At 44.4% G+C, this 26,531-nt stretch overlaps 2 protein-coding genes and 1 long non-coding RNA gene across 4 annotated transcripts; 1 reads left to right on the top strand and 2 right to left on the bottom strand.

Moving 5' to 3' along the window:
- Window positions 1-2,709: 2,709 nt before the first annotated feature.
- On the bottom strand, window positions 2,710-6,382 carry LOC120688528 (secretory carrier-associated membrane protein 4-like). 2 transcript variants are annotated; one of them, XM_039970878.1, is made up of 13 exons: window positions 6,020-6,382; window positions 5,289-5,354; window positions 5,071-5,181; window positions 4,892-4,954; window positions 4,679-4,712; window positions 4,448-4,570; window positions 4,245-4,307; window positions 3,992-4,085; window positions 3,832-3,877; window positions 3,679-3,746; window positions 3,486-3,534; window positions 3,157-3,222; window positions 2,710-3,064 (listed from the first exon to the last, which is right to left on the bottom strand). In XM_039970878.1, exons 1-13 carry the CDS (start codon window positions 6,086-6,088, stop codon window positions 2,978-2,980), a joined length of 939 nt encoding a protein of 312 aa, XP_039826812.1. In that variant the 5' UTR covers window positions 6,089-6,382; the 3' UTR covers window positions 2,710-2,977. The 2 variants fall into 2 exon arrangements, with proteins under 2 accessions (XP_039826812.1, XP_039826811.1); XM_039970877.1 differs by having other exon boundaries at window positions 4,448-4,712; window positions 6,020-6,347.
- A 379-nt stretch (window positions 6,383-6,761) lies between these two features.
- Window positions 6,762-18,860, bottom strand: LOC120688806. The gene is made up of 11 exons (XM_039971178.1): window positions 18,154-18,860; window positions 13,629-13,707; window positions 9,721-9,810; window positions 9,110-9,172; window positions 8,930-8,963; window positions 8,721-8,843; window positions 8,552-8,614; window positions 8,363-8,456; window positions 7,697-7,745; window positions 7,219-7,284; window positions 6,762-7,092 (listed from the first exon to the last, which is right to left on the bottom strand). Exons 1-11 carry the CDS (start codon window positions 18,858-18,860, stop codon window positions 7,012-7,014), a joined length of 1,449 nt encoding a protein of 482 aa, XP_039827112.1. The 3' UTR covers window positions 6,762-7,011.
- LOC120688529 lies at window positions 11,778-12,796 on the top strand. Its single transcript, XR_005681154.1, has 2 exons — window positions 11,778-12,248; window positions 12,422-12,796. It is a non-coding gene; the product is annotated as an uncharacterized LOC120688529 (long non-coding RNA).
- Window positions 18,861-26,531: the final 7,671 nt, after the last annotated feature.

Here is a 26,531-nt window from a genome sequence, read left to right as displayed (position 1 = left end):
ACGGGAGATTGCGGATGGGGACGAGGACGTACCGCCCTACAGCTGGGGTGAGGCGGTACTTGCAGCCACTTACCGTGGACTCTGTGATGGGTGCATGAAGACACATGAGAACGCTATCCTGTCAGGGTGCCCACTACTGCTACAGCTTTGGTCGTACGAGAGGCTAGCCGTTGGTCGCCCCTTGGTCAGCCACGAGCCTTACCACGGGGGCATGTACGGCGACGAGGAGGACGAGAGGCCCACTATAGGAACTATCTGGATCTGGCTTCAGGTATGTTCGCAACAAACCTAATTTTGTTATTCATTGTTACATGATGTATTAGCGCACTTTTAATTTTACTTATTCGGAATGCAGAGGTCCTGGGCACATGCGCGGGTTAAACGCGCATATCCTGAGTTTGTTTCGGAGCTCGACATGCTGACGCCCGAGGACGTTGTCTGGGAGCCTTACAGCCCAGAGACTGTGGCTACCCGTGCACCAGTAGGCCTGTCTTCGCACTGCTCCGCGAATGCGAGCCTGTGGCTTACTTCCGCCGTCCTGGTTTATGACATCGCGGTTGAGGCATATTGCCCCTGGAGAGTCAGGAGACAGTTTGGGCAGCGCCAGGAGTTTCCGGTGCCCACCGCGTTGGAGCGTGTCAGTCGCCAGGACCACAGGTAATTATGAATGAACTTGGCTCATACATTCGTGTCGAATCTAACGATTCTTCGTGGTCCACTTTGTAGGTTGTCAAGGAGTGGCTTGCCGTGCTCTGATGATTGGCTCACCAAGATCCAGCCGTGGGTGGACCAATGGGAACAGGCAGACGAGCACTTGGTACATCCAACAGGACCACACACAGATAGCTCCTTTAGGGCTTACCTCACCTGATACTTACCCCGGACTCGGGCTCGTCTGGTTTTTGTTGACACTCACCCGCAGACACACCAGGCGAGGCCTCAGGATGGCTATGCCCGGCACCACGTGGAGGCACTAGCTGGCGCGATGAGTCTCTTGATCATATTTGCATATATATATATAATCATATTCATAAGATAATTCATGTGTTTGTAACTTTACTGAATTGATGCAGTTTCGCCTTTGCAACATGATGGAGACGGACTGCTCGACTTACCTGACGAGGGTACGTGCCGGATCCCCAATGACCCAGTTTGAGCAGATAGATGCATGGTCGAGGCAGCGTGATCAGTTGCGTCAGGTAACGCACAACTTCGGAAGCCGTGTGCAGTACGAAGACAGCCACGGGTCGTCTCAGGCGTCGTCGTCGTTCCCGTGTCCGTCGACCATACATGGGCCGACGTCGCAGTTCTTCCCAAGTACAGGTAACGTACATATCTCTTTAAAATTACATCAAGTGTTCCTACATATTTACTAATATCACATACAGGATACGATCCAGCTACTGCGTTCGGCCATACTGGAATGTTTAGAGAGACAGCACCAGTTGGCGGACCGTATCCAGGGATGGTACCGGGGCCACAGATACCGGCGTGCACAGGTTAATTTATGTTTCGTATTTCGGTTTCTACATGTCATTACGAAATATACGAGCGTACGCTAACATCCATATTTTTTGCGTAGGATTCTACCCCGATGCGGGCGCCGGACCTTCTTCTTCCTCCTTTCGACCAGATAACGAGACATTCACCTTAGACGACTTCGACAGCTTGAGTCCAGAAGAGCCTGCCGCGCAAGGTGACCCCGATGTCTTGGGGTATTCACAGCTAGGAGGAGCACCACTTGGGATCTCTCAGCAGCAGACACCGCAGCCCCTTGCGCGTCCTGAGCGACAGGTGAGGTCTCCGGATGTTCTCACCTACTCCGAGGGACATGTCCGTGCCCAGCAGAGGGCTAAGAGGGTCCGACGCCCTAGGGGTGGTTAGATGTATATGATGTTTATTTGTAATGAGATAGCTGTGGACCACTTATTTGTATCCGATGTTTATGATTGTGGTAGGTTACTTGTCATTTGTTTTTATAGATATTATTTATGTGAACTTATTATGTTTGTGGGTTCCATAATGCTCGTGAAATAAGGGAAGTTCTTGCGATTTTTTTCCGTGATTTAATGAAGGACAAGTTACGTGCGGTAGGAGTTAGCGGCCGAGATCTTGCCGACGATGATGACGAATACACGCTCGAATAGCTCAAAATAGGTCCCTGCAAAAATAAAAGTCCGAGAAAAAAAAGGGGGGCCTGTCGCCCCCCCCCCCCAACGGGCGACAGGGCCCTGTCGCCCGAGGGGTGGGCGACAGGCCCCTGTCGCCCGTTGGGGGGGCGACAGGTCCCCCTTTTTTTTCTCCAGGGACTTCGTTGCAAATTTGAAAAAAAAATTACACATTGGGCCTGTCGCCCTATGGGAGGGCGACCGGGGTATATTTTTAAAATATTTGAAAACGGACATATATTTTTGAAATTTTAATTTTTAAAAAATATAAAAATGAAAAAACCGCCGCATAAGCTAAGGGTGAATTCTTCACCAATCACCAGTGTCCAACTTCCAACATCACAAATTAACAAAGGATTTTAAAATCAGAAAATCCCTAAATGATGTCACCTCATCAAGCGAAGTGGAGTATTTTGGGAAGGAATTTCATGACACTAGTTTGAACAATTTTACATAAATGGGCTTCTCAGACTCCTTCATGTAATTAAACTTGAGTGACAACAACTTCTACAACTTTATTTTTGCTAAAATTCGAGGAGAATAAAGTGGTCAAAGGCAACACAGAAAAGTCACATACAGTATGTAACAACAAACCATCTAGTTTCATGTGTGTGTATTTACTCCATTCTAATACTGACAGGACTGATCAATCTGAAGGGCTCCAAACTCAGTGGAAAATAAGGAAATTAAATTCTGTAGATTTACATCACACTAACCCTACTCCGCACGTCTTTTTGATCTACAAACACTTCACACTATGAACATTATACGTGTTGTATATATATATATATACTTATATATACGGATCATCAAAATGCTGCCCTCGCCGCACCACGTGCTGCCTCCCGCTTCATCTCCGCTTCTTTCCCGCTGCCCCGGAAGTACCGGTAGACACGCTGCAGGAAGCAACATGTGTTGAAGTTCAGAAACCAAGTGAAAGGATCAAGAGATGAACTGAATGGAGAGCAGCAGTTGTCAGTAACTTCACCTGAATGACCCACATGCTTAGCAAAGACTCGAGGCAGAACAATCCAAAGCCAACGAAGTAGAAGATCTGCATGTCAAAACAGTACACCATGCAAAATGGAATTATCTATTATGCGTTTTCAAAAAAATGTCATTTTAGATATATATGAATTTGTTTCGATCATTTGATGCATATATCACTTGTCTTTTGTAGGAAATTTGTATACTTATTTTTTCGTTTGGAAAAATATGTATACTCTCCAATGGAGTTCTCAATTCTGATTCATCGGATTCAAATAGAGCAACAGAATTTGTTTTGGACGAGGAGACAATAGAGATAAATTCACTCACCCCAACAATGACGCTATTGCCTATCAAGTCGATTGCTGGAAAAATCCCACTGCACGGCGATGAGCAGAAAAGGTGGGAGGAAATTACATTATAATTCTGATGATGCAGAACCTCAAGAAATAAAATATGTCGCAACGATAGTGGAGGCCGGAGGACAGAGAGGAAGTATGTGAATTAAATGTAGAAAACTTACGTCAATGATTTTCCCACAAAGAGAATTGAAGGGGAAACAGCTGCATACACGCAGAAGGCGATATGAACCTGTTTGGATCAGCAAGCATGAGCATGTGAGATACATATGCTTAATTGTCGGCAACACAATACAGTAATGTTACCGGAAGCTCACCAAGTAGAAGAGGAAAAACCACCCAAATTTCAGAGCACTCTCGTTCCTGTAAACATTCATTGTACACAGAAATTATTTGAGGCTATGTGACGCTTAATAGTTTTCAAACAGAATGAGTAATATTATCTATCAAAAGAACAATTAGTACCGTTGCATTTACCTCATGGCACGGTAAAGTGGCCGGTACCATAGGAAGTAGGCACCGGGGCATCCAAGAATGAAGTATATGATTGCAAGAAACCATATCTTAGGACCTGCATCAGTCAAGGAAGAATTTTTTTAAAAAAACTTCTTTTATTGATAATGGAATAAAATTACCATAGCCTCTGCATCAATAGGTCCACATGGCCGTGAACCATACGCATCATTTATGAGTGCATGAGTAGAAAAAAAAACAATGTTTGTCAACATACCTGACCCTTTTGCCCAGGCAGCGCTAACACAGATGATGTTCCAAAACAGACACAAGACCAATCCTGCCAGACATAAAGCAGGATATACATCAAATTACCCCTTTTGTACTGAATCGTTTCAAGTTATTTAGTGGCCAACATAAAGCACATGTAAATACTAAGAATTGTATTTTCACGTAAAGGTCAAAGAAACGAAAGTGTACCTAATAGTGATGCAAATGCAACGTACTGTGTTCTTTGCAAATGGATAGGTATCTCGTTCCCAATATCATGATGAATGATGGGGAAAAATGGTGGCCAGTTTTTCTCTTCCAATACAATGCCAGCTGCAAAATAAAATGAGTGACAGTGCTTTGTTAAACGAAGTATTAATTGGTGAATGACACCAGGAAATATCAAAATTAACATCCTAGGGATGAACACTGAAACTCCACCTCGTGCGGCAGCCTCCTCTCTCCTTTTGAGTTCCTACATGAAGCAGAACAAGGGTCAACACCAAAATCAACAGAGACTAGTGGAAACAAAGGCAATCTGTTATATCTCGAGAAAACTTCCAAACATGTCCTTAGGTAAAAAAATTGAAAGACCCCTCAACGCTAAGAAGTACATGAAGGTGAAATCCAGTGTCTCTGTTTCGATCCAGTTACCTTCTCACGCCTGTTCAACTCAGCCTCCTTGGCCAGAAGGTCCTTCTCCCTTGTCTTGATGTCCTGAGTACATTTAGCAACCAGTAAGGGTTTACTAAGTCACTAGATTCACATCAGTACCATCCATCTAGTTACATGAATCAAAGCACTGATCTCAAGGAGGCAGTGTAACAACCTACCCTGTTTGTGTCCATGGGGATGTCCACCGGGGTAGCAAAGTCATTGTAGAAGTCGGCAGGTTCCGGAGGAAGAGGCGAACGGCGTGTGCTCGGAGGAGCAGGGCGTGATTGCTGCGTCGACGTAATCAGCGCATTCGCATGATCATCAAGGTAGGAAAACATTAAGAAAAAACATTGACCACTGGAATTAACAGCGTGCTGCACTACTGCAGACTCACCGTTGTGTAGAACGCGCCACCGGAATAGCTGGACTGAGCGTTTGATGCTCCTCTTTTAGCCTGGTCCTGGAGAAAAAAAAAGAGCAGTATCAGTGCAGGGTTGGAGTTAAGCTAATCCGTGTTGTCTGTGAACGCACCTTCACTTCACTACTGAAAAGAAGGATATATTATTGCTTTTATTTCTGATTTGGATTCCTATCCCCAAAATCAGGCATGCCGTACTAGCAATTCTTTTTGGGAGAAAACTTACTATAGAAAAATTTTGAGTTCAAGAAAAGGTATGCGGTCATAGTCCCCTGGTTTCTGACAGAAGTAATGAAAAGCAGTAACAACTAGCACGGTGAAATGTCTGCCAAAGTCCTATCTCCACTTGGTAGAGAGTACAACATATCGATCGCACAAGTAAAGGCCATGTGCCCTATGATCGGCGGCGGCGGCGGCGGCGCCTCTGTCTCTCCAACTCCAACTGCAGCTACCTCATCAATTTTATTTCTTTGGCTTCATTTTTTCAAAAAAAAAGGGAATAGTATTGTTCTTCTCGTTGGAGCAAAACTTAGCGTAAAGTATGATCGCGGAAGCCGGGATTCTAATTGGCTATAGAACTCGGCAGCAGCAGAAGCAGAGTATGGAAGCCCAAACGAATCGGGCAGTTGAACAAGCGATCAAACGAAGCAGGGGGCGGGAGGGAGAGGCGCCGGAGCCCATCGCCGGCCGGCGAGAGCTGGGCTTACCGCGAAAGGGTTGACCTCGTCGGCGCCGCCCTCCTCGAAGGGGTTGTCGTACCGCGCCCTCCCCGCCATGCCTCTCTCCCCTCACCGATCGATGCTCTCCTCCTCGCTTGCTCGCTTCCTTCCTCCCCCCTGCTCCGTCCGAGGTCAGCAAAGAGAGGACTTGACCGGGTGCCGCACCACCAGCAGCCCAAATAGACCTCAACGCGTGGGGAAAAAAAAAAGGCAAAACGGACTAGATAGAAGCAGTTGGGGTACGGGAGCCGCCTCGTCATCCATCGCGTCTAGAACGCCCAGCGGCGACGGAGAAAATTTTAGCGCGTGGATTTGTCACCCGCCCCGGCCGTCAGCTTTTACCTTTCTTTTTCTTTGCCGTCGAACGGCATCATCAGCCGCTGCGACGAACGGAGCCACGGCCACGGAGGACCTCTGGTTTCGCCGCCCCCAACCACGCCGTGTCGACAGCGACGGCCGGCGGCTTACGTGTACACCGCCGTGACGAGGGAAAATTTTCCTCTTTCGATGAAAACTGAAGGAATCATTTCGGATCACACATTTACAAACAAATGTTCAAAACTCGCAAGATTACGGCAAACGTCAAGGGGTGTGCGTTTGTAATCATAAAGAATAGAAAAAAAGAAATAGAAAAGGAGCAGACTAGTACTGCAGCATACTTTGCCGAAAGGGCTAGGCGGCTAGCGGCAAGCATCTGGGCAAAGGCTGGGATGTCTCTTCTTTTTTTTTTCTCTGTCGCCTCAGGGATTTCAGTTTCATCATCAGATAAGAAAGGAACCTCACACAAAAGCGAAATGTCACTATGGCTGTGCGCCTGGCGCTGCTGCAACAATCGACAAGTCACCACCCTGGAACTTCTGCTGCCATCACCAACTGTAAATCAGTGTCCACTCCACCACACCAATGCAAACTGAATTCACACAGGTTTCATATCCCCCCCCCCCCCCCCCCCACCGGGTTCAGAGCTTGGAGCGAGGGCGTCAGAACTGCGGCCCACGAGACGCGGCATCAGACCGCATCTGCGCCTCCGTGCCTTTTCCGCGGAAAAACCAGTACACCCTCTGCAACCACGAACACAAACAATTCACAAGAACCCATTCAGTCCTGCTTTGTCGGAAACAATGTGGCCACCGGTTAGGGGCATGGTGGAGGGAAAGTTTTCAACTGCATGTATGCTCTAATCCTACCTGGAAAACCCATATGCTCAGCAGCACCTCCAGCACAAACATCGCGAAGCCCATAAAGTACATTATCTGAAAGCAAAAATACTTCTTGTAAGCATTGAGATGTATCAGCGGTATAAGACTCATGGAACTAGTACTGCCACAAAAATTACTCCCTGCTGCTAGCCCAAATCTGAAAAATAAGTTGCTATATGCAAAGCATTCACAGATTCATGCCAAGGGTTCAGGTCCCAGTGGTTAGTTGTGATGGACTAGTTCTGCTGATGCCTTTTCATGGGATGGATCACGGTAAAAAAAGGGGGCAAGCTTGATACTTAATTATGCTAATTTGCCATTCAGATATTGCCAAAGAGAACTGGAGTTGTAACCATTTGATTCTGACTTCTGTCTAGATTTGATAGTGGGTAAATCATCTGTTAATTTCCAGTTCCTCATGTAACCGTTTTTGCATGGTACAGCAATTGACAGAGTATTAACTCACCCCGACACCAGCATTCTCGCCCATTTCACTGATCGCTTGGAAAATTCCGCTGCAATAACAAGATACATATGAAGCAAATCATAGTTCCAATGGCAGTATAATATGCAGCAAAGAAACTAAACAATACCATCTTTATTACACTGAATTTTAAAAATTGGAAGAAACGAAAACCAAACAGCTTTTACTTATTGCCAAAATCAAAATGCACTACGGAAAATCTCCAGTAGCCCAGTTTGATAATAATTACTTTGTAAAACCTATAATCATGTATTTGTAAAATAAAAAACATGTAAACCTTGAGTATCCATGTAAAGACGTAAGTTGCTAAAAGACTTACGCCAATGATCTTCCCATATAAAAGAATGGCGGAGAAACAGCAGCGTATATGCAGAAGGCAATGTGAAACTGCGGAGACAATACAGTGTCATGAGCAGATTTGCTACTCCATGGAACAAGTACACCATAAAAACAATCACATTGTAGGAGTATGTTTTTTTACAGAAAACTTACAAAGTAGAATAGGAAGAACCATCCATAGCTGAATGCACTATCCTTCCTGGTGAAAGTGTTACAATATCATGTAGATCTTAAAAATTTAATCATGTACTTCATAACATCCTGAAACTTTGTAAAAATTAATTTGGAAGATCAGTCCGAACACAGTACCTCATTGCACGATAAAGAGGGCGGTACCATAAAAAGTAGGCACCAGGGCATCCAGTAATGAAGTATATGACTGCCAGAAACCAGATCCTAGGATCTGCAAGGAAGATCATATATAATAACTAAATAGCAGAAATAACATATTTAAATCATTTGACTATTAGCAGCACATAATTTTTTTCCTGAATATACCATGCCCTGTAATCCAAGCACCAGATACACATAAAATGTTCCAGAAGAGGCATATGACCAACCCTGCATGGGAAATGTGCAAAAATATTAGTCACCAGGTGCGTTTGAAATCCAATAACCCTTAAAGAGGGTAATTTTCAAGTAATCGGTGCATTTTCTAGATTCATACCTAGAAGTGATGCAAAAGAAACATACTGTACTCGCTGCAAATGCACAGGTATATCATTTGAAATGTCAACATGAATGATGGGGAAGAATGGTGGCCAGTTTTTTGGCTCTATTAAGACCCCAGCTGCATGTAAAAGACAAATGATAATATGAAATTCTGGGACATTTCAGAGTTAAAATGGCACACACATGAAATAAAATAAAGGCTACCTCTTGCAAGAGCTTCTTCCCTTCTTTTTATTTCCTAGAGAAAGGAACACAAGTTACACAGTACATATAATAAATAAGAATAAATCGTAAAATTCACAAATGTGTAAAATTATTTGCATGCTTGATAATAAAACTAATGTGTAAATGGAAGGTCATATAATTTATTGGACCATTATATACCTGTTCTCTCCTGTTTAGCTCGGCCTCTTTAGCCATAAGTTCTCTCTCCTTTTTCTTTAGGTCCTGGATTTTGTAGATAAAATCATAAAAATGATCTGCTAGGATTAAAAAAAAGAAACATAAGAGGAAAACTGCTAAGAGAAAAGGAAAACTCCAATACTAAGCCCTCCTCTATGGCCTGAGCCTAACCTCTAGCCTTTTTATCAGGCTTCAAAATTCTTTGTCTGTTTTATGATTTGTTACTAGAAAACATTATTTAGACTATTCTGGATTTTTAATTTCATTTTGTTTCCACATTCCTACAAACACGTCTAAGATATTTTTTGTAATTTTAAATTATTTTATGTAAAACTGCGACATGCTGCACTTGTACACACTCAGTAAGTCTGTATCAGTGACTTTGTAGGTCCAATAATAAGAATCAACAAGAAGTTTGACCAAAAAAAGATACCAAACTTATTTGTAAGCTTATTGTGGAAGTATGGAACCAAACATCAGGTTGACATATGTCAGTTTGAAATTTTGCAGAATGGTTGAAAAATAGTACAAAACGAATGCATACAGCTAAAATAGGAAATGATAGTTAACTCCAAGAATTCAAGCAGTCAAACTACCTTTTTATCAAGTGGGATATCTATGGATGCACCAATGTCATTGTAGAAACCAGCTGGTTCAGGAGGGAGCGGAGTTGGGCGTTGATGCTACATGGATAAGAAGTAATGAATATATAGACAGTAATGAAGGGCTAAAGCAAATATAATGAAATATATATAAATAATTTTGGCACTATGACTCCATAATAAATTGTAACTTGGGGTTGAGAACGTGGCAAGCACGCGGGCACACCGGTCCTTGCTATTTACTACCGAGTTTTGTCTTCTCTTTTGTCACATAATTCTGCACAAGCATTTGATTGGTTGATAAGGTATGGTGTACTGCAAGTCTCTGTAATAAGTTGATACACCAATGACATAAATGGGCTAAAGAATAACGCAATAGAACAAACCACCTTGTAAAAAACATAGTGACACTATATACAATTCGCTAATACTCGTTGTATAGCAATATCGGGCTGAGTTTTAGAAATGTATTCCATTTCCATATACCAAATTAGAGAAGCGATGACTAATCACCCCCCACCCCAACTTGGAAATCCTGAAAATGGATGTGCAGGTTGGTCAGGACAATCAGGCACGCTGTGGTGGTTACGCTACAGAGGAATGCAGGGCTGAATTCCACACCACTGATAGAAGTGGTACTGGAGCTGTTTAGTATCACGAGCAGGAAGAACATCACAGTTAATTAGTACTAGTAGTGAAACAAGTGGGTAAACGACTTAAGCAGCAGGTTTATCAAAGATAATTGTGCAATTTGTTAGGCATTTTGACAGGCACTCTGAAAACCCCGATCGTGTCATAGTGATTATACACAGTATGAGGGATAGATGACGAGGTTCTTCTCTCCGACCCGAATCTTGCAAACGACGTACCTCCGGCGCGTCGAAAGGTGAACACTGTTGCAGCGGCGCGCGCCGTAGTGCTCAACCATCCTCAAGAACGCGCGCCGCCGATCTACCGCCGGCGCCATCGTGCGGAGGGAGAACCGCAGCTAAGCCAGCGTAGCGTCTGAGATGTGCGGGCGAACTGGCTAGTGCAATGCACTGACACCGCGTTCTGCGGGTCGCCGGCGTGGCGCGGTGCGCCGGGGAGCCCAGAGCGGCCGCCGCCCACCACACAGGGATGCGAGCAGGCAGCTGGGCCGGCGGCCAGTTTATCTCGAGCCTGGCACTCGTGTTTGTGTTGGGCTTGGGCCTAAAATGTAATGTGCCGTGCTGCTGTGTATGTCGTCTTCTAAAACAAATGATATTTTGTCTTAAAAATGTAATGATATTTCCTTTAAAGAAACGAAATGATATTCCCTTCCTAAAAAGGGGAATAATGTGAATTCTTCTCAAAAATAAAATTATAATCATATTGTTTTTTCTTCTCAAAATGTGGATATTTACACAAAAACAGTAGGAGTAAAACCCAGAAAGAAGATACAAAGAGCAACAGGATCTGAGGAAAAAAATAAAAGGAAAGATAATGTCTACATGTGAGGTGAGAAATTCCTTATTTATTTGAAATGACAAAAATTTGAAATTTTAGTTCTTTCATTCTTCGCATATAAGGTTCATCAAGATTTCAACCTATTTGGATGAAGTTAAGGTGCTAGTAACACCATGCAGTAATAACACCTACTCCTTTCTAAAATAATGTTATTCTGTTATTGCTATTTTTTGTCCACAATTCTTGAAAATAGTTCCTCTTGAGCATGTGTATGTGGTAGTCAATAATAACATTATTATTCGTGGTCATTTCACATTATTATATATTAATCTGTTTGAGATTTTTCAAGAGGGCTTTCTTTTAATTAGTGACATGATCTTTCATTAAACACATCAATATTAGGTGTCTCCTAATCACAAGTGTATCTTTTTGCATGTGCATGTAATTGTATTACGCAGATGCTTTTCGACAAGATGCATAAAATTATGAATTAAGCTAGTGCGGTTGTCAAGCACAAGGCCTGACTTGTTGCACACGGGTTCGTGCAACAGGAGGGGTTCGACTTCTACGATGCCTTCGCGCCCGTAATACAGCAATATGTTCTGTCGTTGCATTGCAAAGTGACATTGTCCAGGGTTGAAATTGCCATGTAATACTCGTTTGTGATTCAGGACCTGCATCTTCTTATTTTTATCACGAAACAGCAAATTATCTTCATACTAGCTTCATTAGCTGAAAATTTATTCTCTACCACAATATAATTCGCTATCTGCCTTGCCAATTCCTCCCCATCCCTCGGCAAGAGGATGTGGAGGAAGCATGCACTGGTGAGATATTTCAAGAGCTGTCATAATTAGTTGAAACCAATTAGTTCAGAGATCAGAGCATTTTGTCAATAGAGGCAGAATTGAAGTGCATGGTAAGACAAGGAACTGTTTTCCATGATGCGTGCTATTTTGCCTTTAATTTTTCCATGATGTGTCCTTGATCCAATGTTGTTTGCCTGTTATCTTAGGTTCAGTTTTAGTTCAGTTTGGACAAGGTACTCCAAGTAATATTTCAGTTAATCATGATGGCTAGTTTGGTTCTTGGTGAGTTGGTCCTGATCCTCTGATTGTGAATGTTCAGTTCTATATGAGCTTAGTTGAGCTATTGTTCAGCCCTAATCAGTATTATTCAATTCTATATGAGCTATCGTGCAATTATCACATAATACTCTATCAGTCTTCTTGCTTGCTTTCTGTATGACAAAAGGTACGTGCAGGATGGGTGGCGACATGAGGCTTGAGAGAGCACGGCAGGATCATGCAGCGATGGATGCGTGCAGCGATGGACGGGGGCAATGATGGATCGGCGGAGGAGCAATCAGCGTTTCTCGGGGAAAAGTACAAAGGTTTTGAATATGGAGAGTCAGATATACCTGGTCTGTGGGTTTGCCTACCATTAGAAGGCTCTTATAGCTGTAGTGAAATTTTGGTCAAATATGTTATGAGCTGTAGTGAAATTTTGGTCAAATATGCTACGAGTTCTTATGTAAAAGGATCACATATGTTAGGAAGATGTATGGTTATTGAAGTTGACTCCTACTCGTGTATACGATGATTGAACCTTTGATGCTCAATATGAAATATGTATGCTCGGATCTCACCTTTTTAAAAAAAAATTCACATTAACTATCGCATTGAACCATTGGTCAGTATAACATAACTATCTCGTCGAACGATCGGTCGGTATAGTGGTGTTGGTCGGTATAACTTTATACCGACTCCAGTTAAAACGACCTATGCCAGGGGTCGATATAACTCTATACCGACCGATGATGTGTCGGTGTCGGTACTGAGGGGCTGTGGTATAGTGAGGTACAATGACAAGTGTCAGATAATTGCGCGCAAAGTAAGATTTACACAAGGATTGATGGGAAAAAAAACTTCAATCTATCAGACAATGATATCAAGTTTTAGTGAAACAATAATCCGAACATGGAACTCTGGAAGTCCATGAATGGCTCTGACTTTATTTGAACTAGCAAATCCAAACGATGCTACTTTTTTAAAAAAAATGATGTGGGGAGGTATTAAATATCACACCTGAATAAATACGAGGAACTAGAATTTGAACCCTGGTCCGCTAGCTAGCTCTTTCCCAAGGACACTAGCCAGCTGCACTAAGGCAGCTTCTCAAACGATATTCAACTTAGTTTCTGGTTTTCTCGCCAAAAAAGGCTTTAATTTCCTGTTCTATATATGCCTTTCAAACTAGCGAAAAGCGTCCACTGCATCCAAGATTCCAACCATCAAAAAGCTCGATTGTCAAATTCTAGCTAGTTTAGAGAGGGATGCTTTTCGCTAGTTTGAAAGACATAGAATTTGCTAGCTAGAGAGACGATGGAGGAGAGGTTAAAATTCCAGAGAACGAAACCGGTACGGTGGATGCATGATCGGTGGAGTCATCATATGGGGAGAGAGACATACCGAGAAGGGGTTGACATCCCCGTCGCCCTCCTCGAACGGGTTGTCGTGCCTCCACCTCCCCGCCATGACTCTCGCTCGCCTGCTGCTCACAGTACAGCTCGATATCTACCTCTCGTCTCCTCGCCCAGCTATAGCCTCTCTTCTTCCACCTCGATCGCGTCGTCGCCGTCTCTGCTAGCTCTATCGGCCGGGACTAGCTACTTGGTTGTTCACAGGGATCATATGATATAGCCGGGGCCCGTGTACTGCCGCTGCCGCGTGCGACAACGTTGCCGTCCGCTCTCATGCGGTATCGATCGCGCCCCGGCCGGCGACAAGCCGCGACCTGACAAATGCCAACGTTTTGATTACTGTATTACGTTAAGAATGACGACGAGGCCGATATGATCTGGGCGCTCCGCCTTACACGCTAAACCAAGACGGGTGTTTAATTTAAAGTTTTTGGTGATAGTGACAATCTCCCCAATATAATCATCCTTTGCTCAATTCTTTTCTTAATTAATTTGTCTCGACCGGGATATATACTACTGTCTGATGATGCCTTGCCGTTTGCTCAATGGCATTTGGTTAGCAGCTGATTGCGAGTAACAGCGGCGGAATATAATCGTTAATTATCTTTGCAATGCACTGCCCTTGCGCTGCTAGCTAGCAAGCTCCTGCCGTTGCCGCCCAAATGGCAGCATATGCATATCCTATCTGGGGCAGAGCTAGCATCGGTCACTCCTAATTTCTTGTCCCTTTCTTCTCGACTGTACTGTCTGTCTGTCTGTCTGTCTGTCTCGTTTGGATGCGGCCGGATCAAGAAGTGGCGATGGTAATAAACTTCGCAGAACGTGCTAAATCGGCAAGCTCGATCAACATTGAAAGGAACTGTACTCGTAGGTTAAGAGTGGGAGGGATGAATCATGACAAATTAAAACCTTTTGATATATGGCTTAAACTAATTTGCACAAAATATAAACTAAAATATGCTATCTGGATGCATCTGGGGCACCCAACCCAAAAAGAATTCACAACGTATAGCTAGTCATAGCGTAGGGCTACTTAAGAAAATAAAATAAAAGCACACAAGTTGCAAATAAGAAATGCCAAATACGAAACGTTCCTCCGTGATTGAGAAAGACGACCTAATACCCTTCAGCATGCACGAGGTCCACAGCACCATCACCCTGGCGACCACCAAAAAAAATGCAAAGCACACCACAACTTCTGCCGTAAGTCATGATTTTGCATGATTGCGCCTGAATACAAACACTATAAAAGGAGAAGATAGAATTTCCAACCGCACACAATAGACTGAGTAAAAAAAGATTGATTCTACAGAAGAAACATACACAATGCAAACAGAGAGAGGGTGGACTGATGTCGTCGTTAACATTTTGATCTACGACCTCTATGCTCCGTCATCCTACTACTATAGAGAAATTATCTTTGACATTTATCTTGGCTACATTTGGGACAATCGAGGCATTAATCCCTAGTCCAATGGCTATGGGTATATACGGGGAACCTTTAATTAGTCCCGGTTGGAACCACCAACCGGTATTAAAAATAAATCACCCTTTAGTTCTTGAATGATGTGTTACCAACCAGGATTGAAAGTCCGAAACTTAATGTAGACCTCTAGTTCCGATTGGAGGCTCCAACCAAGACTAAATTCCGATCCCTTCGCATATTAGTTAAAAGAAATGTAGCCCCTCTATATAGTTGCATGTGCTGTGTAGATGGAGTGATAAGGAAGTTATATGCAAGATAAGAGGTTTTGGGTTCGTATCTTGCAAACCGCATGAGTTCGTGATGTTTGTTAAATACTTTTTTGTCTAGCGGGCCGTTTAATCAAGGTCCTCGTGTTTTGCCCCAACCGGGATAAATGAGTTTGTCTGAACAGGTACTTATTTCTTGATACCTAAGCTCGCTTTAAATTCCACCTACAGGTACTTCTCCTCATCACCATGGATGCCCCTCCAATCTCCAATTTCGTAGAGTGGTGGAAAAAGTGATCGGAAGCTAGGCGAGGAGTACGTGTGAAAGGGAGTGGCTGCCAGAGATAAGAAAGTGGAGAGAATGCCTCAATTTTATACTGTAGACTCGGTTTGGTTCGTGCACCTGTAAAAAAAATGGTCAAAAGTGTTACTAGCATTCTTTAAATTCCCATCAGAAATTCATCAAATTAGAAATAGGTTTCTTAAAAAACCACCATTTTGACATGGATATTCATCATTGTAAATTAATTGATAAGTTTTCAAAAAAAAACATTTTAATTAGTCATTGTAGATGGTTTTTTTGAAAAAGAAAACATTTCTAAGGTGTGTTACCAAAAAATTGTCTTTCGTACGTGCGCCCTATAAATTAATTTGGGTTCGGCGATGATATTTTGTAGAAGGGTATATTACCTCCATCTCCATCACTAGTAGAATGGAGAGATTAGTGGTCGATCTTAGTAATTTCATGTACAAATTTCTGCCTAACTATAATCTTTAACTACCCAGATGCAGAATGACAGCTCTTGTTATTCTTTGGCAAGAGCCCGTGCAACGCTCTTCTCCTCCATCTCCAATATAATAGCTCCTTCCATAGGATCTGTGTGACTGCTGCCGCCGAGCGCCCGAGCCACACATTATTGATGTATCTCCGACAGGGTCTTTCTTTACCTCCATAGCTCTCGGCAGCGGCCACCACCGGTTAGCCACCACTAGCTAAAACACTCGACTGTCTCACCGCCCCCTCAACAGTCAACCCTCAACACGGCCAGGAGGAGGGGAGCCCCAAGACTTAACCAGACTCACATTCATTGAGGTTGAGAGCTCGCTAGGCGATAAGTGACTTCGGGTATATATGCCTAGCTAGGTTGAATCACATTGCTGACCGCCTGCAGGTCGAAATTCTGAAAACTCCCCCTCTTGCTATATAAATATATGCCAGCAAGAACTATATGAGCAGTGTAATGTAGCGTTTTGCAAATACTCTCCCCTTCTTTTGTGTCCCCTTTTCTGCACCTTCATTGTATGCACTATTGCACTAACCTTGCATCAATAAAAAAAGTTCAGGCCGGCTTCTTGCCTGCCGTAGCCCCCTTCAAAGAAAAAGTATATGCCAGCACATAGATAGCATTTCTGTCATCATAATTTGAAAGTGAAATTTGTATGTACGACATTGAGAATTATATCTTTCATTTGTACACCATTCCAATTTCCAAACCTTTGTTCGGTTTTTCTAGTTGGATTAAAAATATAAACATTGTTCTCCAAGCCTGGCTAGCCTCTGGATACACATTTGGCAGAAGGGATCTATAGATAGCATTATGTTGAGCGAGGTATACGAAAACGGGTTTTGCTACGGTGCTCCAAAATGAATATGGACCCTTGATCTGGATGAATTTTAAAGCATATTATATTTTGGATTGGTTCTTAATCGCATGCGCCAAGAGTTTGTATTGGACAAGTCAACGTGATGTTGTGTTAGTGATGACTCTTGACGCATGTTTTGTGTGAACCATTTTTATGGTTAACGTGACAACAACGTGATGCGTTTTAGTAATAATGTGAATTTTGTGTAACTTTTTTTATAGTTAAAATGACTACATGACTTTTATATAATATGTAAATGTTTTCTCAACGTGTGAGGTGCGTGACCATAAACTAATTACGAAAAAAATATGAATGTAACCGTAACGTGATATTGTACAGCGGGAATTCACGACAATTTGTTATTTCTTTTCTGAACGAACAGCACTCGACGAGTGTGTTTCTATTGATATAGCAGAAAAATACAAGACTACGGCCCTAGGAGGCCATAGGTAGGAAACAAAAAGAATAGAAAACAACAAACTACTAACAAATTTGTTATTTCTGGAATCGTAGTAACGTGCATGACATTAATTCAACTACAACCGGTGGTTCTGCAGATGCAGGTACTATACCTTGCTGTCATTCTTGAACGCGCAGGAGATAGAGATGATCACGCAACGATTTTATTGATCAAAATAGTTAAACGTGATCGATATACATGTATATATGCACTACGAAAACTGATGAACATGACATAAGAAAACTGATCGACAATGCATTAATATATATAATCCTTTTTGTTCCAAAAACACCATGACAGAGACGAGACAATTAACCACGAAATGGGATAAAACATGTCGCATGACATGGACGACAACGACAAATAGACCTTAATTACCGGCGAAGTGATCACCGGAAATACTACATACTTAACCAGGACGGACGGTACTGAGACGACACACGACGACGACGACGACATGATACGATAGATATATATGGCAGGCAGGTAGAGGTAGGCAGAGGCAAGCAGCATGACGACGATGCGATGCGGGGCAGAGGGCACCTCCCTCCCTAGCTACATGGGAGGGAAAGGGAGACCAGCAGGATCAGTCCACGCGAACCCGGCACCCATGTTGCCAAGCTGCTGCTGCGGCGGCGGCGGCGGCATGTCTGCCCCGGCGGCGGCGGCGTTGGAGGTGCCGGCGGCGGCGGCGCCTCCAGCGCCGAAGCTCCCGCGCCCGCCGCCGAAGCCGCTGTAGACCAGCGCGCCGAGGTCGCCTCCGGCCCGGGCCACCTCCATCAGCCAGGCAGCCTGCGGGTGCGGCGGCGGCGGCGCCTGCATCATCACGTCCCCGTGGCCACCGTAAGGCACCAGCGGGAGGCCGCCCACCTGCGGCGGCTGCAGCTGCAGCGCCGCCGTCACCGCAGACGACGACGGGGCCTCCTGCCCCTGTGGCGGCCCCTTCCCCTGGAGGCGCTCGATGGCGTCCCTGACCCTGTGGAGGAGGTTCTCCACCATCCAGCCGAGGCTGGCGATCTCCTCGACGGAGAGGCCCGCGAGGCCCCCCGGGCGGCGCCCGGCGATGGCGTCGTGCAGGAGGAGGGTGGTCTCGCGCTCGCGGTTCTCGCGCCGCGCCTTGTGCAGCTGCTCCCGGTGCTTGTCGATGAGCTGGCTAAGGAAGCCCTCCATGTCCATCATCTTCTTGCACTGGTCCAGCTCCGGCATCGCCTTGAAGCGCGCCAGCACCCGCGCCGCCTTGGCCACGTCCGGCCACACCTCCGGCGCCGACTCGCCCTCGCCGTACACCACCACGCAGGCGTCCACGTCGCACAGCGTCGCCAGCTCGCTCGCCTTCTTCATCAGGCCCTTGCGCCGCTTCTTGAACGTCGCGCGCCGGGTCGAGTCGTTGGCGATCCACTGCAGGGTCACCTTCTTCCGAGCCATGCTCACCCTGCAAGACGATCAACAAAGGGAATGAAGATGCTGGTTGAAAGGGATGGAGTTGGGGTGGTGGTTTTATAGCCCTGTGGAAGGAAAAAGGATAGAGATTGGAATTGGAGGCCGTTATGGAAACAAATTACGAGCCAGGATTTGCAAGATCATATCGCGGGAATTGTGGTACGTCCAAGCTGGTTACGTTCATTCAAATGAGCTAGCTAGCAAGCTAGCACATCCTGCCGCCTTAATTCTGTCCATCTAGAAATGGCCGTTGCTAGCCGGACATGATCAAGCATCAATACATAGAAAACATTAATGGTAATTTCGCTAGCGAGCGAGACATGACTGGTTGTTGGTTTCAAAGTCATATACATCCGGTGTGCATCTCTCTCTCTCTCTCTCTCTCTCTCTCTCTCTCTCTCTCTCTCTCTCTCTCTCTCTCTCTCTCTCTCTCTCTCTCTCTCTCGCTCGCTCGCTCGCTCTTCTAACATGCATGCACTTCGTTGTTCTTGTGGCATTTTCCATTACTTCCTACAGCACACGCAGAAGCAAATTAAGCCGCGCGATGTCGAAACTCGAAACAGATCGTTTGGAACTTTAGTTTATTTTACGATATGTATACAAATTTTAATTTTCGAGGAACTGGAAAAAAAACAGCAGGCTAAGCATGGCTCGACGTGACTAGTTGTTTTGCTCCTTGTTGTCTCTATGGTGATGAATAATCTCCCAAAAGGAGGGGGGATCCATTGCTGTCTGTGGTTAAAGAAATCTATATGGGATTATTATAAGAATTAATTAATTACAGAAGGGTGTCAGGATAAATAATTATAGACTAAATATAGACGGCTAGCTCGTTGCAAGATGTATGCCTTTATTGCAAAATGGGGCTTTATGATGATATATTCCAAATTTTCATGGCAACAAATAGTACCGGACAAACGCCGAGCATCAATAATGGTATAATTTTTTTGTTTTTATGTTAATATTTACTCCAAATATTGTTATGTCGTAACACTCGAAGTTCCAAACATAAATCTGTGTCGAGTAATTAGTTTACTTCAAACAAATTATTTTATAATGGACAATAAAATTGGGTATTCTGAACGCCATAAATATAGGAGGCAACTACATGGAGAGAGCTCTCTATTTAGTGTTAGGCAGAGCGCCCCTCTCCCCCACATATTTCCGCATGCCCCCACACTATCTTCTTTTTCCCCGCCTCTCTTCTTCCCCCGCGCCTCTCTTCTCCCAGTTTTCCTCGCCTCCTCCAACAGGTCGGCCCCGGCGCCTCCTCCTCCACCGGCTGTGGCCGACGGCGACCCTGCTGCCACGCCACTCCACCCGCATACGACTCCAGCCGCCCCATCCCGCCCTCCCCCTCCTCCTCCTCCTCCACTCGCGCACCTCCGCCCCTGCTGCCGCCATCCTCCGCCTCGCCGACATTGCCCCCGACACCAGCAAGGGCCGCCCTCCTCTCCCCTCCTCCCTTTCCCCTTCCTCTCTTCCTCCTACACATGTGCACCTTCGCCCCCGCCCACTGGTTGTCCACCATCACCTGGTCGGCGGAGCCATCACCGCCTGGCCTCGCCGCCCACACCACGGCCGTCCCTCTAAGGCTGCTAGCCATGGAGCCCTCCCCACAACCCCAACCCCGAAAATCCTAGAACCCTAACCCTGCCAGCTTTCGCCGCCACCCGCGACCGACGATGACCCTGCCGCTGACCGCCCCGCCAACCTCCCGCCCGCCCGTTGCCGGAGAAGGTGTAGTGTAGAGTTAGTTTTTTTTATCTCTTTGGTTACTTCCTGTGTGTATTCCATAAAGTAACAAGAGAGCTCTCCAGTTAGTGCTAAATGAAGAGGGCTCTCTATGTAGCATTTCGGTAAATATAATCTATTTTTGTTCAGGATAAATATTTACTCTAAATATTGTTAAGTTGTCATTGTCAGAAACTCAAAATTCCAAATCGTGCATGCCAAATAAATTATTTTTACTTCACATAACTCTAAATATTGTGCTTGTGGCATTTTTGTTACTTCCTACAGCACACGCAGAAAACAAATCTCACTGAGTGCCTTTCCATCCGACACTCGGCAAATATACCGTTAACAGCCAAACTGCCGTCTCCCTGCCTTTTTTTTTGCCGAGTGCCCGAAATAAGGCACTAGGCAAAGCTGGTTTCACCATCATTTTTTTTGCCAAGTCCAGTTCACCGAGCGCCGCACTCGGCAAGGCTTTGCCGAGTGCAAAACGGTCTTTGCCGAGTGTATTAGGCACTCAGCAAAGTAGTCGAGTCCGGTAGTGGGAGGACCCTCCAAGACGATCAACTGCTGGTGGAAAGGTTTGTTTGAAATGAATGGAGTTGGGGGTGGTAGTTTTATAGCCCTATGGAAGGAAAAGGGATAGAGATTGGACTTGGAACCACTGCGCCGTTAGACCAGTTTCAGTGAAAGTGTAATCGACACAGTTACCAAGACCATAAACTAGATAATCGAGCCAGAGGAGTATTATGATGATGACACTTCTCTCACATTCCATGACACTTCACATTCTCTCTTTTCATAAAAACTTTGACATGTCAGCAAATTTAATGCTCATGACACTATTACGACACTCCCATTTATGAAAACAAATTACGAGCCAGGATTTGCAAGATCAAATCGCGGGAATTGTTGTACGTCCAAGCTGGTTACGTTCATTCAAATGAGCTAGCTAGCAAGTTAGCACATCCTCCCGCCTTAATTCTGTACATCTAGAAATGGCCGGACACTAGCCGGACATGATCAAGCATCAATACATAGAAAACATTAATAATGGTAATTTCGCTAGCGAGCTAGACATGATTGGTTGGTTTCAAAGTTATATATATCCAGTGTGCATCTCTCTCTCTCTCTCTCTCTCTCTCTCTCTCTCTCTCTCTCTCTCTCTCTCTCTCTCTCTCCCTCCCTCTTCTAACATGCATGCATGCATGCACTTCAGTTGTTCTTGTGGCATTTTCCATTACTTCCTACAGCACACGCAGAAGGCAAATTATGCCGCGGGATGTCGAAACTTGAAACAGATCGTTTGGAACTTTAGTTTATTTTATGATATGTATACAAATTTTAATTTTCGAGGAACTGAATAAAAACACACAGCAAGTACCGCCGCCCAGGCTAAGCAAGGATCGATAAATACTTGCGTGACTAGTTGTTTTGCTCTTGTTGTCTCTATGGTGATATGAATAATCTCCCAAAAGGGGGGATCCATTGCTGTCCGTGGTTAAAGAAGTATATCTGGGATTATTATAAGAATTAATTAATTAATTACATATGGGTGTCAGGATAAATAAATGTAGACTAAATATAGACGGCTAGCTCATTGCAAGACGTATGCCTTTATTGCAAAATGGGGCTTTATGATGATATACATTCCAAATTTTCATGGCAACAAACAGTACCAGACAAACGCCGAGCATCAAGAATGGTATAATATTTTTTGTTTTTATGTTAATATTTACTCCAAAAATTCTTATGTCGTAACACTCGAAGTTTCAAACATAAATCTGTGTCACATAATTAGTTTACTTCAAACAAATAGGAGGCAACTACATGGAGAGGGCTCTCCATTTAGTGTTAGATAGAGAGTTTCTCTCCCCCACATATTTCCGCGTGGACCCCCACGCTATCTTCTGCTCCCTCGCCTCTCTTCTTCCCCCGTGCCTCTCTTCTCCCCGCCTAGCTTACCTCCTCCAACAGGACACCCCCCCGGCGCCTCCTCATCCAACAATCGCGGCCGGCGGCGACCCTGCCGCCGCGCCACTCTGGCCGCATACCACCCCCGTTGCCCCATCCCGTCCCCCCCTCCTCCTCCGCTCGCGCACCTCCGCCCTTGCCGACGCCATCCTCCACCTCACCGACATTGCCGTCGCCGCCAGTGAGGATCGCCCTCCTCCCTCTCCTCCTTTCCCCCTTCCTTCCTCCCTTCCTCCTACACATGTGCGCCTCTGCCTCTGCCCCTGCTCACTGGTTGACCACCACCACCCAGCAGGCAGCGCCATCGCCGCCCACACCCCGCCTCCTCCACCAAACCGGCTGTCGCTCGCGGCCGTCCCTCTAAGGTCGCCGGCAATGGAGCCCTCCCGCAACCCCGCCCCGGAGGGATTAAATTTACTAGATATTCTATGTTCTTGGTATTAAAGAGTGGCATCCCGGAGGGATGGTTGCTATTGATAGGAATTCCTCCTAAAGTTCGGATACTTAAATGATCTATTTATAAGAGACTCCCAAGACTATCGTAAGTACCAAATTCGGAATCCTTATTTTTCCTTAAGGGAATGGTAGGGCCTCAAGACTTAACCAGAGTCCTCATAGTTGTATTAGTATTACTCCAATTATTGTTAAGTTCTAACACTCACGGTTCCAAACATAAATCAGTGCCAAATAATTAGTTTACTTCACATGAACAAATCATTTTATAATAGAAAATAAACTAGGGCATTCGGAACGCTTGTGCCAAATAAATTATTTTAACTTCACATATAGTCAAATAAATAATTGTAAAATGGAATGAGTTTGATATTGAGGAATGGAATAAATTTAGTCCTTTTACTTTACATTTTATGAGTTTGATATTGATGAATGGAACAAATTTGGTCCTTTTAGTTTAATATTAAAATGTATTGAAAAATTTGTTAAGTTGTTCAGTGTTCAAAAACAAATACGTGCTGAATGAACGGTTTACTTGCCACATTCAGAGTTCCAATCTCAAATATGTGCCAAATAATTAGTTAGCTTCATATGTACAAAACTAATCATTTTAAAAAGCAAACTAAAATTGGGTGTAAAGATTCAAGAATGTCAATATTTAGTCTAAATATAGCACTACAAAAAATTTGTTAATCCATGATGATTAAATTTCATCATAGATCACTGAAAAACCATCATAAAATAATATTTATGACGATCTCAAATTTCACATGTATTGAGTGTCACATATTACACCTCGTGATGTTTATTAAAAAATCATCAAATATTGCTTAATCCATGATATTTTGAAACTATCATAAAATATCCCCAGGACCCTCGTAGCCAGCCAAGTCCATTTTTTGTGATGAAAATAAACGTCATGGATTCAATTGCCATGTCACACGTAGATGACCTGGAGGATGACATGTAAATTGACATGTCCGATAACGTGGTTGCTAACATAGCGATGACGTGGAAAGCGTGGTGATGACATGGCTGCCACATGGATGCTAACATGAACGATGATGTGGCAGCAATCAAGTGGGTCAATTTGGGCCCATTTGCATATGGCTCAAGTAAACTTTTGCTCATGAAAAAGGCAGGGCTCATTGTACATCTGACCCATTAAAACACAGCCCAATATAGGAACAAAATATGGCACAAAAAAAATAAATACATTACCGCTGATGTAGCAACTTTACTGAGCGGAAATATTCATAGATATTCCAATAGTGCACCATGGTTAAATCATTTTTTCTTACTAGTTGATTGAATTTTACCATATAAATTGTGTTAATTAGTTTCATTCTTTGCAAAGGAGAGTGCACGAGGATGAATTCTATCATAGCTTCGCCCCTGGCCGCAGCTAGAATTCCAAACGAAATTGCGTGAATCACTTTGCATGTTCATAACTTCCATCGCGCGGCACGGCTTTGCTTGCGAATTGCGATACGCTAAGCCAGGCACTCTATATAAAACGGTCTTGGAAGCGGGAGAACACTGAACACACAAAGCAGCACCTATTCAAAACGGGTCAAATGAGCATTGTTAGTTGAGTGCCCTGGAACACAGCCCGATCGATTCGTGCCTGGGCCGACGCGTGTGAGCTCAAACTCCGCCGCCAGCCCCTAAAATGAAGGGGGCAGGGGCCAGGACGCACACCGACGACGAAGCATCGCGCGCCCTTTGACTCGCAAAGCAAGGCGCGAGCGGGGCATCTCGGTCTGCTCCAAGGGGGCACGTGCTTTGCCGGCCGCGGTTCGCGGCTGCACGATCCGCTCCGACCAAGCGCCGCGGCCGGCGGCGGCCGCCGCAGTTCTGATTAGCTGCTGCGAGAGTTGACCGGCTCACGGCCACGGCGAGCGACGCGCGCGCGTCTCCTCCTTCCCCAATCATCTACCGTGGCCGCGTCGGGCCCCGCCTGACCGGCGTCGACCAGTGAGCCCATGCCCCCGGCCCGATGATGGCGTGCAGGCGCATTCAAAGCCCAACCCAGAACCGAGCGACCACCAGCTCCTGCTGCCTGCATAGATCGATCTCTGGCCGGGGCTCATTTACCTCGTCTGGTGTCGCGGGACAGGCCTATCCCTCGGCTCCTGTGGCAAGGGATGCTTTCATGTGGTGACAACCAAGCAGATGAGATGCCTTTTGTAGATACTACTACGTACCGGCTAGTGATTGTTTTGATCTGCCGAGCCAACTTTCGTCGATCTTCAACAAAGCAAAATGTTCCAAGGCAGGACCAAAGACAAGTGAATTTTCATTCTCGAAACCTTTTTTTAAAAAAACCAAAAAAAACTAATAAATCCTTTTTGCCACGCTTGATAAACAACGAACTGCATGTGGACTGCAAAATGTCCTTAGATTGAGCCGCCGCAGTTCTTAGATGCTGCAAGATCATCCAAGCAGCACCCGGCCATGTCGTCAAGTGGTATGGCAGTGTTCTCAAAATAGCTGGCTAGCTACCTGTGGCGTGTAGACTGATTGAGCTGCTCGGCGGCTGGTGGCTGAGGCCTTGTTTAAATCTCAAATTCAAAATTTCAAAAGATTTGTAAATCGTCTGCATGGTGTATTAAATGTAGTCGAAAAAAAATCGCATCACACAAATAGATTGTAAATCGCGAGACGAATCTAATGAACCTAATTAGGTCGTGATTAGATACTAAATTGCTATAATAAAGCTACAATGAACATGTGCTAAAGACGAATTAATTAGGCTCATTAGATTCGTCTCGTAGTTTACAGACAAGATCTGTAATTAATTTTATAATTAGTCTATGTTTAATATTTCAAATGTGAAAAGATTTCCTTTCAAAATTCCAAATTGGGAGAACTAAACACACCCTGATTAAGTCAGCTGACCTCAAGCTGCCAGATCGGAAGATTGTGTTAGGTACGGGCCGGGGAGTAGCTAGTGGTATTTATAAGTGATGAATATACTGTAATAACGATAACAAAAAACGGAACTCCCCCCTTTCATATCGCGTTCTTCTCATAAGGTTTTTTGTAAGAAACAAAAATCAATTTTTGACGGAGTGATGTATTTTTGATGGAATATCTGAAATTTTAAGCAAGAATCCAAGAAAGTTGCTGATGTCGTGTACCTAATCAAAGAGGATTTTCAATTTTTCATCTTCATTAGGCAGCCACCACTCTAAAATTGAGCTCTTGATCATCTCCCCTAGTGGTGTTTTTGTGGTTTGTTTTTGTGATTTGTAGCATAGTGGTTATTTGCTGCTTTTGGTTTTTCTAGGTCTGAGCTCTTTTGCTTCTTTTTGTAGTCGTCTTGAGGTCTGATAAGCCTTCAGTTATGTTGGAGTTTGAAGTAGTTCGTATCTCTTTTATCTTTCTTCTTCTAATAAAAATTACGACAAATCTCTTACCATTCCCTTTAAAAAAATTACGGCAGGCCTTCTTCTCTTAATGTTCTCTGAGAAAACAAAAGACTAACAC

The sequence above is a fragment of the Panicum virgatum genome, chromosome 9N (genome assembly GCF_016808335.1).
Source record: "Panicum virgatum strain AP13 chromosome 9N, P.virgatum_v5, whole genome shotgun sequence".
NCBI classification, from domain to species: domain Eukaryota; kingdom Viridiplantae; phylum Streptophyta; class Magnoliopsida; order Poales; family Poaceae; genus Panicum; species Panicum virgatum.
Note: the sequence above shows the minus strand (reverse complement) of the source record. Positions and strands in the feature narration are given on the sequence as shown.

What these genes read in the sequence shown, in the direction of transcription:
- LOC120688528 (XM_039970877.1), bottom strand. Translation starts at nt 6,088, where the DNA reads ATGGCGGGGAGGGCGCGGTACGACAACCCCTTCGAGGAGGGCGGCGCC. An exon ending in ACGAGGTCAACCCTTTCGCG is followed by an intron (nt 5,355 to 6,019) that starts GTAAGCCCAGCT and finishes TTTTTTCTCCAG; the next exon opens with GACCAGGCTAAAAGAGGAGC. An exon ending in TAAGCATGTGGGTCATTCAG is followed by an intron (nt 3,065 to 3,156) that starts GTGAAGTTACTG and finishes TGCTTCCTGCAG; the next exon opens with CGTGTCTACCGGTACTTCCG.
- LOC120688806 (XM_039971178.1), bottom strand. Translation starts at nt 18,860, where the DNA reads ATGGCTCGGAAGAAGGTGACCCTGCAGTGGATCGCCAACGACTCGACC. An exon ending in GGGATGTCAACCCCTTCTCG is followed by an intron (nt 9,811 to 13,628) that starts GTATGTCTCTCT and finishes TTATCCATGTAG; the next exon opens with CATCAACGCCCAACTCCGCT. An exon ending in TGCTTGGATTACAGGGCATG is followed by an intron (nt 8,457 to 8,551) that starts GTATATTCAGGA and finishes TCTTCCTTGCAG; the next exon opens with ATCCTAGGATCTGGTTTCTG.